At 33.4% G+C, this 17,976-nt stretch overlaps 1 protein-coding gene across 4 annotated transcripts in view; it reads left to right on the forward strand.

Annotated features, from left to right (window-relative positions):
• Nucleotides 1-9,404, forward strand: part of LOC111621066 (aryl hydrocarbon receptor nuclear translocator homolog) — a 152,498-nt gene extending 143,094 nt beyond the window's left edge. For all 4 annotated transcript variants that reach the window (XM_023363120.1, XM_023363122.1, XM_023363118.1 and 1 more), the window contains 3 exons: nt 3,912-4,171; nt 6,303-6,408; nt 7,692-9,404. In XM_023363120.1, the coding sequence (XP_023218888.1) occupies nt 3,912-4,171; nt 6,303-6,408; nt 7,692-7,885 (560 nt within the window). In that variant the 3' untranslated portion in view covers nt 7,886-9,404. The remainder of the gene's footprint in view (nt 1-3,911; nt 4,172-6,302; nt 6,409-7,691) is intronic.
• The last annotated feature ends 8,572 nt before the right edge of the window (nt 9,405-17,976 follow it).

Here is a 17,976-nt window from a genome sequence, read left to right on the forward strand (position 1 = left end):
CAGAAATATTTGTCTGCCATCAAGATGTTTTTCTAAGTTCATCAAAAACATACAGGTTGCACCAAAAAAACCAGCTACAATTGGATAGGCCTTTGCATTAACTATGGAGGTATATAAGTGGCACTGTTGGGGTCTTTCCTTAGCACATGCTGTACCATTTTCAGTAGTCCACATGCCTTGATCAAGTGAACATTATGCATTCATTATCAAAGCATTTATCAAAACAACAATTCCTTGAATGCTATGCGAAGAGCCTTCCAAAATCATTTGGCTATGGGTTACTAACTTCAGGTCAACAGGTTCAGCTCCAAAGATAAAACCATCTGGCAAGGCTCAGACCAAATGAACACCTGAGAATATTTGAGCTGTAAGAGACTTTTTTATGCAATGCCCAGTACATTCCATGTTAAGCATGCTTCTGCTTTGCAAATTTCCAATATGAGTTTAAGAAGAATCACAAGAAACTGCACATTCATCCTATAAAATGATGACAACACAAGAACTTGATGCTAAATACTGGGAAAATCACTGAGAGTTACGCAAAAACATTCTTCAAGGTGTTCTGAGAGATGCTGTACCTGTGTAGCAATGAAGCTCACTTTCATTTGAGTGGATTTGTAAACAAGCAGATTTTCTGTTATTGGAACTTTTAAATGCTTTGTGAAAGACTGATTCACAGTGAATGTCTTACTGTACTGTACACCATCAACAATTTTGGTATCATGGTAACAGTGATTGCCAACCATTAAGTAGACGTGCTGGAAAACTTTCTGAAGCCACAGCTTAAGATACCTACAGGTTTTAAGAGAAATGTTTATGGGGCAGTTAATCTCTATTTATGGTGATATTGGGTGGCCATGCATTGCCCAATCTCACCCCCTGCAACTTTTTTCTGTGGGGTTATCTGAAATTCTAGGTTTAAACTTATTGACCAAGAACTCTTGATGCTGTAAGGGATGCTACTCACCAAGAAATTGCTTCTATTCTGCCTGAAAATGACTTACCAAGTCATGGCTGAATTCAGAAATAGACTTCAGGTGTGCATTGATAACAATGACTGGCTGACATTTGGAAGATGCTATTTTCAAAAACAGCTGAGAAAACTGTGTTGTGTGTTCTTGGATATGATGAAATAAAATTTAGAGTATCTTGAACAAATCTTTCATTATTGATCTTTGAAATGTACATTTTTTGGCACACACCCTGTATATGCATACTTTGCCTTTAGATCTCGCTTGTTCATTTTCTATAGATCAATCCACATTTTAATTATAATTATCATTATTAGACATTCCTACTTGAACTTTTATCAAGTACAGTCAACCCCCTATAACGTGGGTTCCTATAACGGAAATTCCTATAACGTAGCGAAAAAATTGTAGCAATATTCGTATAAAGGAACTCCTAAAACGTCATTGCTGACTCGTGTCGCGACAAGATTGATAGAATCTGGACCAATAGTGGATGAGCAGCCGAACTACTTTCCTCCGCCCTGCGCCACACTACGGAGAGTTTAGGCTAGTAAGTTGAGTTTATTATCATCTGTACAGTATGTAAATTAGGTACCATAAGTCTAATACAGCACTAATTTTATACATTTCTTGGTGAAAGAAACACTTCTTATTCAACGGCCATAAAAATTATTTATATTAATGATGTCTCCAAAGGTCAAGTTATTTTTCTGCGAAAAATTCGTTATCAGAAATCGCGGCCGCCGTTTCGTGCGCTGTTCTGCGACGAAAACAAGCTTGAGCAATGGCAATGTCGAACGGTGCACACTCAGTAAGTAATCCTACAATTTTTTGTTTATAGCATAGTTTATACGGATTATTCCCAAAAAATTATACATGTTTTGGAAATGTTGAATGGAATTAGTCTAGAATCGGTTAATTTTATAGAAGAAAACCTTTCAAACAGCCTTAGTCCGTAAACTTCACACATGTCGGGCTGCGATTGGCTCATGTATTTAATGATTCCTACAACGTAAAATTCGATTAACGTGGAACGTATCTAAGTGTTATAGGGGGGTCTACTGTACTTCAAAAGTTGATAACTTTACTGTTAATGTTATCATTTCAAAGAACTACTAAGAAACTGACTGCTGAGTTTATCATTTGTTGACTCATTGCTTTTTATTGTTATAAAATGAATTTTAACAATTAAAATTGTCATATATATTTAAAATAATAGCCTTAGCTTGACTGTACATTGTTTCTCTTTGTTTACATGTAACAACATTACTTTCTGCCATATTGCAAACTAAATTAAACTAAATGTGTTGTCATTATAATTTTGGTTTATCTGCTTTATTTTTTACTTTATAATGTACAAATCCATTTTATATTAAACAAATATTCATTTAAAATTTGAATTTAAGAGCTAATTAGTTTAAATTCAAACTAATTAAGCTAATTAGTTTAAATTTAATTAAACTTAAATTTAAATAATTAGCTTAAAAAATCTAATACTATTGAGATGAAAATTATTTTCTGTTTAATTTTTTCTATATTTATTTTATCATTAATAATAATAATAATAATTATAATCAATAATATCCATAAAGAGTTAAATTGTCAAATGCCAAGTTATTTGGGCATTTAATGATTTGGTTATTATAGGATATTCAATCTTGTTCTTTATATATATATATATTTAATTCATAAACTGCTAATGAAAGTGAAACAAAAAAAATTTTTTTAGGTTTGACATTTTATAAACAGCATACCAGTAAGTGTTATACTTTCAGTGTCTGCTCCAGTGGTGTGAGTTTTGCAAGAATTTTATTTCTGTTTAATGAATTTCTGTGGATTATCTGCATGAAATTACAATAACATTAATGTATATGTCTGGAAAAGATCTATGGGTATTTGGATAGCATAATTCAGGGGTTTCCAACCTTTCTTTGATCCCTTTTAAGAAAAATTTTTTTCATCAACCCTCTTCAATATTAATTATACTATACTATATTACATATTATGTTATACTAGCTGTTACCCGCAACTTTGCCTGCGGAGGTTTTGCAAGCATACCCCATTTATATTCAGTATTTCAACAACCATAGTAATTGTTATATAACACCTACTGCTGAGAATGATGAGAATTGCTGAGAATCAAACAAACTATTTTCAATTTGATCAATTTTCTGGAACTTTTACAATCATTCTATAATCAAACCAATATGCAATAACAAATTCAAATTTAAAACAGTTTGAACATTTGGTTAAAAAATCAAAATATATAAAAATATTCATAACAATGTCTGAAATGCTATCAATTTAATACACCTAAGTAATCAATGAATACTAAACATAGTTGAAAACAAAAATTGCTTCTAAAATAGTACAGTAGAAGCTGTTCTTCAGGTCTCTGGGTGATGATGAATCAGTGAGTCAGTCAGTCAGTCAGGACAAGTAATTTTATATATTTAGATTTATATATAAATATATTTGCTATAGCCTCTTACATAATTCTAAAAAAATCTTCCTACACTTATTTAAGAGCAAAAATATGCAAAACTTTTAATGTTTTTAAATAAATTTTTTTATATTTGCAAAGTTATATTGACCCTGATGGGAAACCCTGTCATAATTGATGATAAACTTCCTGATTTGCAAAAGTTGTAAGGTTTGAATTAATTCTAAGCCATCCTTTTTTAACAAAATTTAAAATTGTTTCACTGAATTAAAATTATGTTATCAACAATATTAATAATAATTGTCAAATTTATGATGACAGATTTATCTAATCATCAATGTATTTAGTTTTAAATATAAAAAGTAATCCAATGATTAGCAGATCATTTCTATGTTTGAATTATAAACAATGTGTTAAAAGGTTAAGTTAATGTGTTGTATTTCAACATATGTATGTTCTTTTAGAAAAGATTAAGATATATTCATAATTTTTTATAGGTTCCCAAGGACTGCAAGAACGTCGTCCTGGTTCTGGTCAGCCAGTGTATGGAACATATGAAGCTAATACTCAATCTCATTCCAGTTTAAATTATCCAAGCACAAGTGTTGGTGGTGGGGGTACAGGGACCATAGCTCAAACAGCACCAAGTGCTGCAGCTACAAGTGGTGTTCTAGCAAGAATTAGTAAACCTTCTTCAGCCTCAACTTCTTCGGCTTCCCCTCCTCAAGGTGCCTGGAACCAACGACACATAGGACAGGTAAATACTGTTAATATATCAAAAATTTGCCAATGTCTAAATGATGAATATACAGTTATTTTTTGACAACATGGAAAACAATAACCATTTATTAAAAAACTAAATCCAAGCACAGCCCAATTTTGATATTCAAAATAAAACAGATACTGGTCTCTAAAATAATAATAATTCAGTGTTTGAAGTATAATATATAACTTTTCTATTGGGTATTTATTTGTTTACATCTTCTGTGTGCTTATGTAGTTCATTCAAATATTATTTAAAAAGAAATAATTTGTGGGCTGTAGTAGCCACACAAAGAGATACAAGGGAATCAAATGTAAATGGGATTTTTGTTCCTGAGCAACTAAGGTTGGCAGTACAGGGTCCACACATCTAGTCTGATTGGGTAGGGTCATTAGGAGTGGGGAAAGCCAGCCGTTTCATACTTTCAACCAATTCGTCAGTAGTGCTCACGATGTCAGAGCAACAGGTATACCCCTCTGTTGTGCAACACATAATCGTACAATTTCTTGCTCGTGAAGGAGTCAACATGACAGATTGACTGCACAGTTTGGGGATCAAACACTGTCAAGGACTTGTGTGTTTACCTGGCATAAAAAGTTCAAGGAAGGACGGACACGAGTGGAAAATCAGAAACATGATCACCGTCTCGGACCAGCATCACAAGCGAAAACATTTGAGTGGCTTGAGATATTATTGAAGAGGAGAGACGAATCGGAATTTGCGGAATTGCAGAGAAGGTCAGAATAAGTTATGGAAGCTGTCGAGTGATTGAGATGTCATTCTCCTCCATGACAACGCCAGGCCCCATACTGCAGCTCTAACAGTCTCAAAACTTAACGAAATGCACTGGACTACACTTGATCATCTTCCCTACAGTCCAGACCTATCGCCCTGCGATTTTCATTTGTTTGGGCCGCTTAAAGAAGCTATAGGAGAGCAGCAATTTGAAAATGATGCAGGAGTGGAGGAATTCGTGCGCAATTGGCTCCTGATGCAACCAACTTCATTCTACAGTACTGGAATAAGAAACCTTCCTTCTCACTGGGAAAAATGTATTTCTAAAGCAGGAAGCAATGTAGAAAAATAAATCATAATGTTTTTTTTATTTTTTAATAAATAATTTTAAAACATAAAATAAATTCTGTTTATATTTGATCCACCCTTGTATTATATCACCATGACATACACTCATTCCATTGATATCTGCAAAGGATACCAGACACCAATTTAAATGATGCTGTATGATGTTAAATTTACAGCTTGATGAAGCACTATTTTTACAGAATGTAGCATATAATTATCACAATAAACATCAGTGGGCAGACTGTGTTCTATGATGCACACAACATAAGTGATACCAATTGTTTTACCCTATATGGGTAAAACAATTGGTATCACTTATGGTCTGGTGTGGAATATGGGGTGAATAGCTTCTTGGTTCTAGTGATCAAGAAGCTATTATGAACATCCTGAAAAACACAATGGTGAATGAATGGCTTGATGACTTGCTGTTGGTGCAACTAAAGAGGGTTTAAAACCAGCACAATAGTACCACCTCATTCCCAGAAATACATATATCAGTGGCTACAGCAATTTGGCAATTACTAAACAGCACAACACAATACTGTTCCAAGGTCACTGCATTCCCAGACTTGACTCTTCCTAATTTTTTGTTGTGGGATCACTAAAAGCAATAGGTTTTGATTGGTAAATTTTATGTTTACTGATCATAACCATTCATAACCATATTCAATAATATTTTTAATTGTGAAAATGAGAAACCAGATTTTTTTCAATGCATAGCAACTATATATTGCATTTGGCTTTCTGTAATTCAGTGATCATAGAATATTGATTTAATTAGAATCTTGAATACTTTTTATGCAACAAATTGTTTTTTGAACAGTTTTAAAAACTGTGTTGAAATTTTTGTATTCCTTTATGTGCAGGATTAGTGTTTTTTTTTTTTTTATGTATTGACAAAATTCTTAATTTTTAGATATTGTAAATTTATAGGTATAATATACTGAAATTATAAATGCATAGATTTATCATTTAAAATAATTGTTTGAAATTTATTTTATAAATTATTCTTATTTAATTATAATTAATGTTATACTTTTAGCCAACATCAGAATCATTTAATCAAGGTTATAACCAAATGAGTCCTGCCACTCGTAGTCCATCAGGCCCAACTTATACCCAGCTTGGTTCTACTCCTGGATCTAGAAGTAAATATATCTTACATTAATTTTTGTAATTATGGGTAAATTAATTTATAGAAATTACATTTTATTTTGTAAAATATGATACGTTTGTCTTAATTTTCTTTTTATTAAAACCATATTTACATATACAATACATTGTGTATATTTACAGCCTAATCATTGTAGATGTATTGATTACACGCATAAAATGCATGATGTAAACTCTATATGTAACTCAGATATCGGCTATGACAGTTTTATTAATAATTATAGAATTAATTTTACTATTTAATATATGTAAATGTAGAAAATAAGGTCTGTTAAATAGAAAACTATTGTTAATTTAATTACATCCTATAATTATATTTGTTCACAAATGGTTATTAGTTCCAATGAGAAGTTAAGTAATTAATATTATCAATTTAATCCACATAATGCATCTGTAAAATGCATACATTATACAGGAGAGAGAATATAGTTTTAAAGCTTACATGCATAAATTGCATAATGTTTCATAAAATGGTAATGGGTACCAACAAATTATCAGAAAAAAATTTAATTGTTAAATTCACTGCATTTGTTTCTTTGGTAAACACATGAGCCATTTCTAAATCAAAAATTGATTGGTAGTGAAGAGCAGATTTATATGATAATGATGTACAAAAAAGACATTATGAAAGAAAAGTCTGGCATATACTAAAAGATTGTTATTACTACTGATGTGACTGCATAAATGTTCTATTTTTGTGAACTTGGTAAACCCAATAAAATAATTAATTTTATACGTCACTACTAGTAATGATGCATTACCATACAAGATAAAGCAAGTTCGGCAAACAGAAAAGATGTAATTTTTCATCAGAACAATACTAAATATCATATGACAATAAATGCTGAGCAAAGAATTTGGCTGAGAAATTACTTATTCTGTATTAGTCTTCAAACATTTTTTTATGAGGTTAATTTGTTAGTATACAAGTAAACAGACTCATTATCAAAAGAAGTCTTCTCTACATCTAAAGTAAGAAGTCAATGAATTTGACTTCTTACTTTAGATGTAGAGAAGTCAAATTCAAAAATGAAATCAAAGTATAAAAAAGACTTCTTTGAATGTAAATCTTATACAGTATAAAGATTACGATAACAACAATGAAAATTATACATTAGATTAAACAAAGAAAAGTCTTAAAATAATTTTTTCTTATTGTTAAAAACTTAAATTACTTTTTGCTAATAATATATAATAAAAATTTTGAACATCTTGAAAAAAAATGTGTAATTTATGTTTAATTCATATTCAATTCTAGGTCTTTGGGGACAATGGCAGGGTGCTCCCACAGAAACATCTGCCTCCTCTTCTGGAGCTAGTCATCAAGCAACTCACGGTAGTGGTGGCAATGGACCTCAGCAACAGGAATTAACGGACATGCTTCAAATGTTGGACCAAACAGGAGCCACTTCCTTCGAAGATTTAAGCATGTTCAATACATTTTCGGAATGAAAAAATTTGTAGCCGGTTTTTCTTTACATTGTATTATAATTTAGCACAACTTTCGAAAAGTTTTGTGCTTTTTGTTTGGGGTAGCTGTTTACGCCATATCATCATATCCCCAATTCTTCTATGTAAAAGATTTAATTGCAACTCGAGTCAAATACATTGTAATGTAGAATGAATCTGTTAATCCGAAAAGATATTCATGTGCATGAACTGTTTTCTTCGCTCATTTTACGGGAACGATTACCTCGTTTGAGGTGACGTCGTAACTAAAGTATCGGCACATCTCATTGGCTCTACCATATAAAAAATAATCTGTATTGACACAGACGTAAATAGTGGATAAAACAGGACACATTGTCTATATGCATTTTTACATAAAATCTCATAAGTAAAAAAAACAATAATAAACTAGTATCGATGAAGGGATTTTTGTCTGTCCTGGGTAAATAATTGTGATTATAAGTTTGATGGCAACAACTAGAAATTTTAACTAATTTGAGAATAGAGTTATGTTATTTTTAATGCATTTTGCAGTATAGGTTATGAAATTTTTAATTTAATCTCACGTTTACAGTAATATATTTTGTAATATGCCGGCCACATTTGCACCGGTCGGTTAATTAGCATTCACGTTCTACGGGACCGAATCGTTCGAGTAATCAGAATTATCATTCGAAAGAAATAGTTTTTATTGCGAGTTATTGCACGTATCCCGTGAATAAATGTTTTGAGACTCAGGAAGATCTTTTATGCGACCAGAAAATTCGGTCAATCACAAAGAAAAACGAAGAGTGACTTGAATTATTTTCTGCTTACAGAGAGTTATAGGTGCCTTTAGTTTATTTAACAGCAATAAAAATCAAATTGCCAAAATTATTTTACATAATAGAATTTAAAGCTTTGTTGTCTTTGTTTGTAAAATGATTTCTTGGCTTTAAACACTGAAAAAATTCAGCGTTGTAAAAATGAATTGTCCAAGAAAGACTGTACTACAATAACCTTTTATTAAAAAAAAAGAATTTTTTTTTAACAATAAATCGTGATTGCATTTTCAGAATTTTGAAAATGGATGAAATTCTATTTAAAAAACTTGAAAGAACAAAATGTGTGCAATGTCTTTAGCAGTTTTATATTCTTTATAGCTTTTTGTCTATATTAAATTCATATTGTGACCATCTCTTGGTCATGCACACTTTTAAAGTCTATTTCAAATATATTTTATTGGAATGGGTAAAAAACTGATAACAAATTATAATCATCATCATCATTCTCACCATGTCTGTTGTATATGTTGTTTCACATCCAGATGATTTTTTTTATAAATATATATATATATATATATATAAATATATATATCACACACAATGAATATACTTGTTTTATATAATCATGCTCTGATAAATTAGCATGCTTATATCATTATTGTTTGAAAATTTCATTTTAGATTGAATATGTGAAAAAAAGGAACATTAATGTAACAAAACAGGATATCATTTTTTGACAGTAAAGTTGTTGAAAAAAATTGTGTTTGTATTTTTTTTAGTTGTTTTATAAGATTGATAATTTTAAGGGGAAAAGATACAATTTTACTTCCATATCTAGCAGATTTAATCTTGGTCTCTAGTAAAAAAAAATGTAAGATAGATACAATCAAATTAAGCAGGATAATCGATGGTTCATGGACTATGGTAGTTCAAATTCCACAGTAAATCCACAAATTAACCCTTGAATATGGCGCTAATAATATAGTAATTCGCAATATTAATAAAACAATGGCACATTTAGAACCTATTATCGGCTCCAGGCAAGTGCCTTGCCTGCCTTGTACCAAATTAGGCCGTTTGTAATCCTAATGCAGTCATTATAAAATCTATAAGCTAGTGTACAAATACTATTCAGAAATCGAAATACCTGAGTTGTTAATGATTTTCAGTGTAACACTTCAACTTGGCACACGAGTGTTGTGTGTTACCAGTAATCAATTGAATATAATAATTGTTTTTTAAATTATATCTTTTTTGTGTGAATTACATTTAGTTTATTATTTTAAAAAATTTCTGCCAACAGATGGTGCTATATTTAAAGGCAGGAAGCCAGATATAGGTAGAAATTAAATCAATATTTTGGGGTGGTAGGTACAATATTATCTAAGAAGTACATTAATGTAACTGCCAAGTTTCATAGGAATTGGTTGAATGACATAGAAGTGCATGGCATATATTAATACATCTTTTGTGTGTATACTTATGTACAGGATGATTCAAAAGTCACAGAAATGCTTAGAAAGAAATGGAATTTTTTTTAGGTTGATTAAAATTTTAGTACCAAAATAGTTACATTTCTTGTCATAGATGGCACTTGATAAGATTACATACAGTAGAGTATTGATTATCCGAAAACAATTCAGGACTGGGTTGTTCAGATAACTGATCATGTACAAAAAATTATATTAACCTATCCCATGTTGAAATTTTCTCCATTGTGTGTCACTTTGCATTGAATTTTCGTCAATGTTAAACCTAATGAAATTTTTTTAAAATAATAATCATGGCTATTGTATTGTTAAAAATTATTTCCTTATTTTGTAGAAACAAAATAAATACAGTAGACCCCCCATAACACTGTTGATAATTCCGTTTTATATGAATTCCATGTTGTACAAGTCACTTAGATTTTACAAATACATGAGCCGTTCACAGCCCGGCACATATTTGTAAAATCTAAGTGACTCGTACAACATGGAATTCATATAAAACAGAATTATAGGGGGTCGACTGTCTATTGAAAAATATAAAAACAAAAAAATTACATTTTGGAAGTTAATTTGGTATGAAAAACATTCCAATTCAGTACGACACAGTCCTCAGAAAAACACCACAAAAAACAAGCAAAACTCACTACTAATGATGGGAAAAACCTCTCATCTATTCTATTTCTATTTCTTGGTTGATGTGGAGACTTTAGCCTGGTTGGCTCTCTTCTCTTACTGGTGCCACCTGGTATTTAGTTGAAGCGGCCTGTGTGGTTGATGTAACATTCCAACGCCACCAGTGTTAACATGCAGGTGTCAGTTTGAGGCCAGTAGATTGGCATGAGCGAATGGACAATTGTGAGATTAAAAGACAAGTCTTGTCTTGGCGGGTCCCGTCATACTGTGGGCAGTAGTGGAGTGTAGTCTCCAGTGCCCTGCAGTGGGGGCAGACTGGAGAATCACTTAAGCACCTGATATATAGAAAATGGTTCAGTGGGGCTGTCTCTGTCTTTAAATGGGCCAGAAGTGTTTCTGCGTAATGGGATGAAGCATGATGGTAAATCCAATCAGCAAAAGGACAGAGATGGTCATGTCCTTTGTTATACAGCTCGGGAGACCAGGTGTCTATTAAACTCTGGATGGTTGTTTCTCATGTGATGGAAAGGTCTCTTGACATGAGTATCTTCCATGTGGAGCTGGTCAACATGTCTTGAGGCAGTTTTGTCAGCAGCCTTGTTAATTGGGATACCAGTGTCCACCCAACAATAATGGGTGCTGTGTGTGAATAGATGGAGGCCACTCTATAATGCCAGGTCTATAATGACCACTGATGAAGAGAATGTGACATTGGCCACAGCTTGTAAAGCCGACCTGCTGTCTGACAAGATTGCCATCAGGTGGTGAAATGGTTGGCTGAGTTGAATTGCCTGCAGGATTCCAAGGGCTTCTGCCAAAAGACACTACAACGATCATATAAGCTTGGATGTGGTGAGTCGGGAGGACCACGCCAATGGTCATCCAGATGCAGGTTTTGGAGGCGTCCGGCCATTTGCCGGTCATGGTCTCATAGAATCTGGTGCATGTGGCTTTGGGCGGGTTCGTGTTTGGCGTAGGAAAGTCACTCAAGCTGAGATGAGAGTGTAGATGAGCAGCATTCGGAGGAATGAACTTTTGCCGATAGATATGCGAGACAGGAGGCCTTCCTGTCAGATGTGAGAGAGGACTCATAGAATATACAGCCTTTGAAACTGGCACCAATGATAATATCCCAAACTGGATGCTGATTGATAAAGGTTGTTGAGGGGACTGAATGGACCTCTTGAGATATGGGTGAAGGCATGGGACATGGCCCTTAGACGAAGCCTGGTCGCCAGCAAAATGTAGCCAGTCTCCACATAGAGAGACAAAAGATGAGTCATCGCCAGCACACCCAAGGCTGTGCGGCATGTACAGTAGATGTTTCTCGATGCAGTGTATCATACTTGGGGGCGCCCTCAAGGAGCAGAGCCATGAATTTCGCCATACGGCAGAGGACCATATAGACCAGGTGGAGGAGGTCGGCTGTGTGAGTGCCATTGTGACAAGAGGTGAAAATTTAAGAAATGAATGAATTCGCCCAGGTCAATTTCGCTCGCAAAAAGGTCTCATGGGCTGTCCAGGTAAATGTGTGCAAGAAGTGCACACCCAAAATCCTTAGGGTGGTGTGCTGGGGGATTGGCCCTGAATGGAGAGACAAAATGACAGGAGGATGGTGGTGTTTGGGCAAAAAGTCTACCATTGCGCTCATGGCAGCAGAGAAGGAGAGGCTCCAAGAGACTGCCCAATGTTCGAGATGATCTAGCGCTCTCTGTACTCGACATGCTGCCTAGATAGGACTGGTGCTGGATGAAATGATGAATCATCTACATATAGGAACACGGTGACGTCATATGGAAGGGCCTCCCAGAGGTCCACTGTATAGCAAGTGAATAAGAGGTGCAAGAACACTCCCCTGCAGAACCCCCTGGGGAAATGGGTGGGGAGACGATGACATTCCCCGCCAGCAGACACAAAAGGTGTGGTGTTGGAGAAAAGAGGTCAGCTAGCGCAGCATCCTCCATCCTAAGCCCATGTGTGATAATTTGGCGAGGAGCCCTGCTTGGCATACAGAGTCACAGGCTCCTTCCAGGTCAAGGGCAATCAGGTACATCCAGTGGCACCTGGCTCTTTTGATGGAGACAGGAGGCCTTCCTGTCAATATATCAATCAATATGACGGTGAATTGCCACAAGAGTGTTTTCTACTCCCCTGTATGGGAGAAAACCAAAGTGATGATGGTGAAACAGTTCGGTGCAGAAGACGAAAGTGTGGGGTCGTTGGAGTACGAGATGCTCAAATGTTTTGGCAATGTGTGACGTCAGTGAAATCGGATGGTAGGAGGAGCATGTCATCGCCAGGCGATCCAATTTGGCAATCGGGACTATGATGGCCATCGTCCAGTCTGAGGGGGAGATTTCTGTTGACCAGATCTCATTCAGCTGAGTAAGTAAGAGGCGATGTCCCTCTGGCAGGAGAGCCTTTAGTGCCTGAGCGCTGACACCATCTGGGCCCAGCATAAAGTTACGGAGATGTCTAAGGCATGGCAGAGATCCAAAAGGGTAAATGGCTGGTCATCCTGCTAGGTGCATTGCAGACAGGATGCCAGAAGAGGGACAAAAGCCTCAATTGGGCTGGCCAGCCAAAGAAGTCCGCTAAAGCCTCCGTTGGGTAGGAGTGATTAAAACGTCAGGAGTCTGAAGAATGAGGTGAGAGAGTCCAACATTGTGGGTGGGGTATGAAGGTGGCGAAAGATTCTGTACAACTTTGACTGGGAGGGTGGGGAGGCACATAGGCGACCCCACCACTCCCGATGGGATTGGCAGATCGTGCAATGGAGCTGTGCTGAGCTTTTTGTAGTTATCCCACCATTGGAGGGATACAAAGCAGTGAGAGTTATGGAATTGGAGGAGTTTACAATTAAACTAGAATAGTCCAATCTTCCAGTTCGTCAGCTATGATGAGAGGTGTAATTTAACGACCTGTGACTTTTTTTTTACCGGACTTGACTATGTAACTGGAATATGACGACTTTACTCGGATTTGACAGTTTCCCTTGGATGTATGACCTCCAATACTCAGATGTGACAGGGTGATGATTCTCCAATAGACTTTTGATTAAGCAGAGAATCATTTCCTTCAGACTTTTGTGAATTAATTGTGTTTGTGATTTAATCAGTGGACCGAGTTTCAAACTCTCATAAAAGCAACTGAAATTTATGTGAATCTTAACGATTTATTTTTGCCTTAATCATGTTTTTGCATATATTTTAATATTTATATTCAATTAAAATTTAATTGTTTTAATTATTTGTAATCTGTTTCTTGAGTTATGAAAGATTATACAATAAAGTTTACGGAAGAAAGAAAAATGTGTTATTGTGAATAAACTATACATTACAACGATTGTGAACAACATTAAACTTAATTAAAAGATCATTTTAAATGAATCAACGAATGAATAGAAAGTGTTCAAACACATCAAATAATTAATTTTCATGAAACATACATTTAGAAGTAATTTCCTGTCTTAAAATTCTACCATGGAAATTTTTCAGATATTAAGCTGATTGAAAGCATTTGACAAATCTTTCTGCTAATGGTACAAAATTTCAAAGTCTATAGGTCCAATAAAAATTGATGTTGAGAAAAAAAAATCTATATTTAATGTAGGAAAATCAAAATTAAAGAAAAATGAAACAAATTTCAGATAATAAATTAACGGTGACGAAGCTGAATGTTATGAAATGGAAAAGCTGAAATGCTAAAGAACATGAATCATTGGTTAAACATTTTTGTGAGATTATAACTTAGATAAAAGTTTAAATAAACCAGCTATGAGTTGGCCAACTTTCCTGGCAACATTTAAAATTTTGTTGGCGCCATCTGTTATCACATTTTAGTTAAAAAGTTTTTTAAACATCATAAAATGCAAAAAGCTTAATTTTCAGGCTAAGGATGGATTTTATAAAAAGTTGTAAATGCTAATAATGACTAAAATCTTCATTAAGTCTGACCCTGCTGGAGATACACATGACCCCATTATCTCCCCACCCCTTGACCTCTAACCACCAAAATTTAATAGCATCAATCTCCTAACAAACAAACCTTCCTATAAAATTTCAGAAATATTTGACAAAATTTACAGGAGTCAGAGTGAGCAAAATTGTGCCCTCCTCCCCCCACACTAATATCCATACTAGATATAACCCAGCTGAAGATTTTTGCATTTCTCGACATTTTAAGCTGTCCTAACTCCAAAAATGTAAAAATTTTGGGGGGCCATTTTTTGACCGATCCCCACACGTTCCATTATATATAACAATCAGGAAAGTAAAACTCATGCGATTTCTTAACCAAATAGAAAATTTTAAACAAAAATTATTCTGTTTTTATAAAATAAATAATTTCTAAGCTGATACGTGACATTTAAATCTGCATAAAAAGTACATAATATACTGAATTATAAATTATACATCTTGTCCAGATATGAAAACAAGTTATTTCAGTGTCAAGACCAAACTTATACTGTAGTTCATAATTTTAAAATTAAAAACAACTGGTTTCCATTGAAATTCAAGCAAATAAGTTATTTTTAAATTGGCAAGTTTTACACACATCCAGCACCTGGATTTAATTTGATGGCTAGGACAGCCTGCTATATCCAGTAGCATTAACTCATTCTACAAACTGATGCATCAGATTGCAACGTTGAAAAATCCACCAGTGCTATGTCAAAAAATGAGCATTAATTCTTTCTTTAAGCCATTGTATCTCAATAAAGTGTATGATTGAAGCAACCCAAGTTTGTTTATTTTTAACATATCTAAACAAGATAAAACATAAGTGAAATAACGGGTAAAATTTGGCTTTTGCCATTTGATGGTATGACTTTGTATTAATGGATTTTGTCTAATATGTTTAATTAATAACACTTTTATTCAACAGTTAGGCTAGGTAGAGGTTATCTATAGCCTCATTAAGGCCATTTGGGAAATTCATTATCCTATGGAAGATTGCAACTTTATATATAAGACTCAGGACAATTTTTTAAGTTTTTTTTTTTGGATAAAAATTCTGCATCTTATATGCAGTAATATTAATGAATATACACCATACACAACTTTTAATGGCTAAAATCTCACATGCTAATGATACAAATAGTAGAACATAAGGTACACACACATTGTTATATTACAGTTATTATATGTACAGTACTGTATATGGTGATAGTTTACATGCCATAGTATTATTTTATTGGAGGTATTTATTTTAGTTTGAATATGCTTACCAGTAGACCTAATATGCAACACAGTTCTTACTAAAATAACCTGAATTTTTACCTGTTGCTTAGATCTCACATATTCTGTTGTCCACATTTTATAGAAGTTATATTGAAAAGTATTATGGTTAGGATCTCATTGAAAATGGCATGGTTTTATTATATGGGGTGGCTTAGTGAGAAAATGGCATTAGGAAGTTTTCAAGAAAAAGAATGTGTTCAATTTACCAGCACATCAATATGAACTATTTTATTAATGTGGGTGTATAACCTGGAGGTATGCAATTAAACTGAGAGAGATCAACAATGCACATATCCAAATTTGTTAATAACTCATTCTTTGTAGTTTTATGTGCTATTTCATTTTTTCACCAAGCCACTTTTGTTTTCATCATAGGCTACCATATACTATATCCATATTTCAGTTCTAGCCTACTGTATGTCAGTCAGGAGGTTAACTTATTCAGCAGATATAGATCTAAATCAGAATTTAGAGCTGAAAATCTTGTACTTAATTTATACACCAACATATATGGTAATTAAAATAAATAATTGAAAACAGAATTCTAAGGTATATAATACAAAGAATTTGAGTTTTTTAACAAGTATAAAATAAAATCATCAGAGATATATTTTGCATTTAATATTATTTTAATGATGAAATACAAATATTTACAAAACAATTATTATTTTTACATTGCACACTTTAAAATAAAAGTTTATTGTGTGATTGAAAATTCACACTAAAAACAACGCAGGAGTGAGAACTGACTAATAAATTTATAAATAAATTATAAGTAACTCTATAATATATTTAACAAAATAAACTAATTATTTTGAAATTTTATAACTTAAATGTAACACCCAACTAAATATAGCACCTTCAGAAATAAAAAGGAAAATTGACTTAGATTTTTAACTTTTTTTTTTAGCAATCTACAATAGCAAATCGTTGGACGGTCACAACATGTCACATATATGTGTTGCACTAGTTGGCGGTGTCTATGATCTAATCTAGCTAATTACAACAGTGAGTTAAATAAGTTCTTAAAAATAATATCTCAAATACAATAGTAGAGATAACAGACTTATCATAGTGCTATTGGTAACATTAAAATGACACTTCTACTATCAGAATGCATTTGTATTACTAGTATGAATTTCAGTACACAAGACCCTCATCAGCCATAGGTAAAAAATATTTAGGTATCTACAACAAAATATATTATGTTTACAATTAAAATAATATAAAAACTATAAGATTCCATTATAAAATAAAAATTTCTAGAAACTAACCTGTTGTAGAAACAAATTTGCAAAGAAACTGATAACAATTACAATCTACAATTTAAAACATACCTTAACTTTTAAAAATTGATAAATTTAAATTGTGTACAATAAGTGATCGGTTAATGAACATAATCCATTCCAAGACTGTTCACTACCCGAACTGTTCATTAACCGATTATCAATTTACCATAGATTTTTATGAGAATTTGATTAATTTGTTCTGGAAACCCCAAAAAATAAAAAATTATATACTTTCTTACTATGTTTACTTATATGTAATAACTAGCTGCAAGGACCCGCTTCGCTGGGCAAAAAGTAACGATAGTGAAGATTAAGATAATTACATTATAGCCAATCTTACCCGTTTTCACAGAATGCAAGAATCAGGTCCCCCGTTTCCAGACTAATTAGAGAATTTTTACGTCCAGTCAAATGAACTATTTTCAATTTGATCAATTTTCTGGAACGTTTACAATCGTTCTATAATCGAACCAATTCGAATTCGAAAATTTTTAAAATCGAAATAGAAAATGTTCCACTTTCAACCACTTTCAAGCCCATATCTCCCGCACCCTTATAGCTATCGAGACAACCACCATAGTGCACAAATGGAGACTTGGGGCTACTACCACATACAAACACCATTCATGTGCGATGTGTAGTTTTGGCTGAAAAGTGAAATATAGGGACACACAC

The sequence above is a fragment of the Centruroides sculpturatus genome, unplaced genomic scaffold, assembly GCF_000671375.1.
Source record: "Centruroides sculpturatus isolate CEXI.00-Female unplaced genomic scaffold, Cexi_2.0 scaffold228, whole genome shotgun sequence".
Taxonomy (NCBI): Eukaryota; Metazoa; Arthropoda; class Arachnida; order Scorpiones; family Buthidae; genus Centruroides; species Centruroides sculpturatus.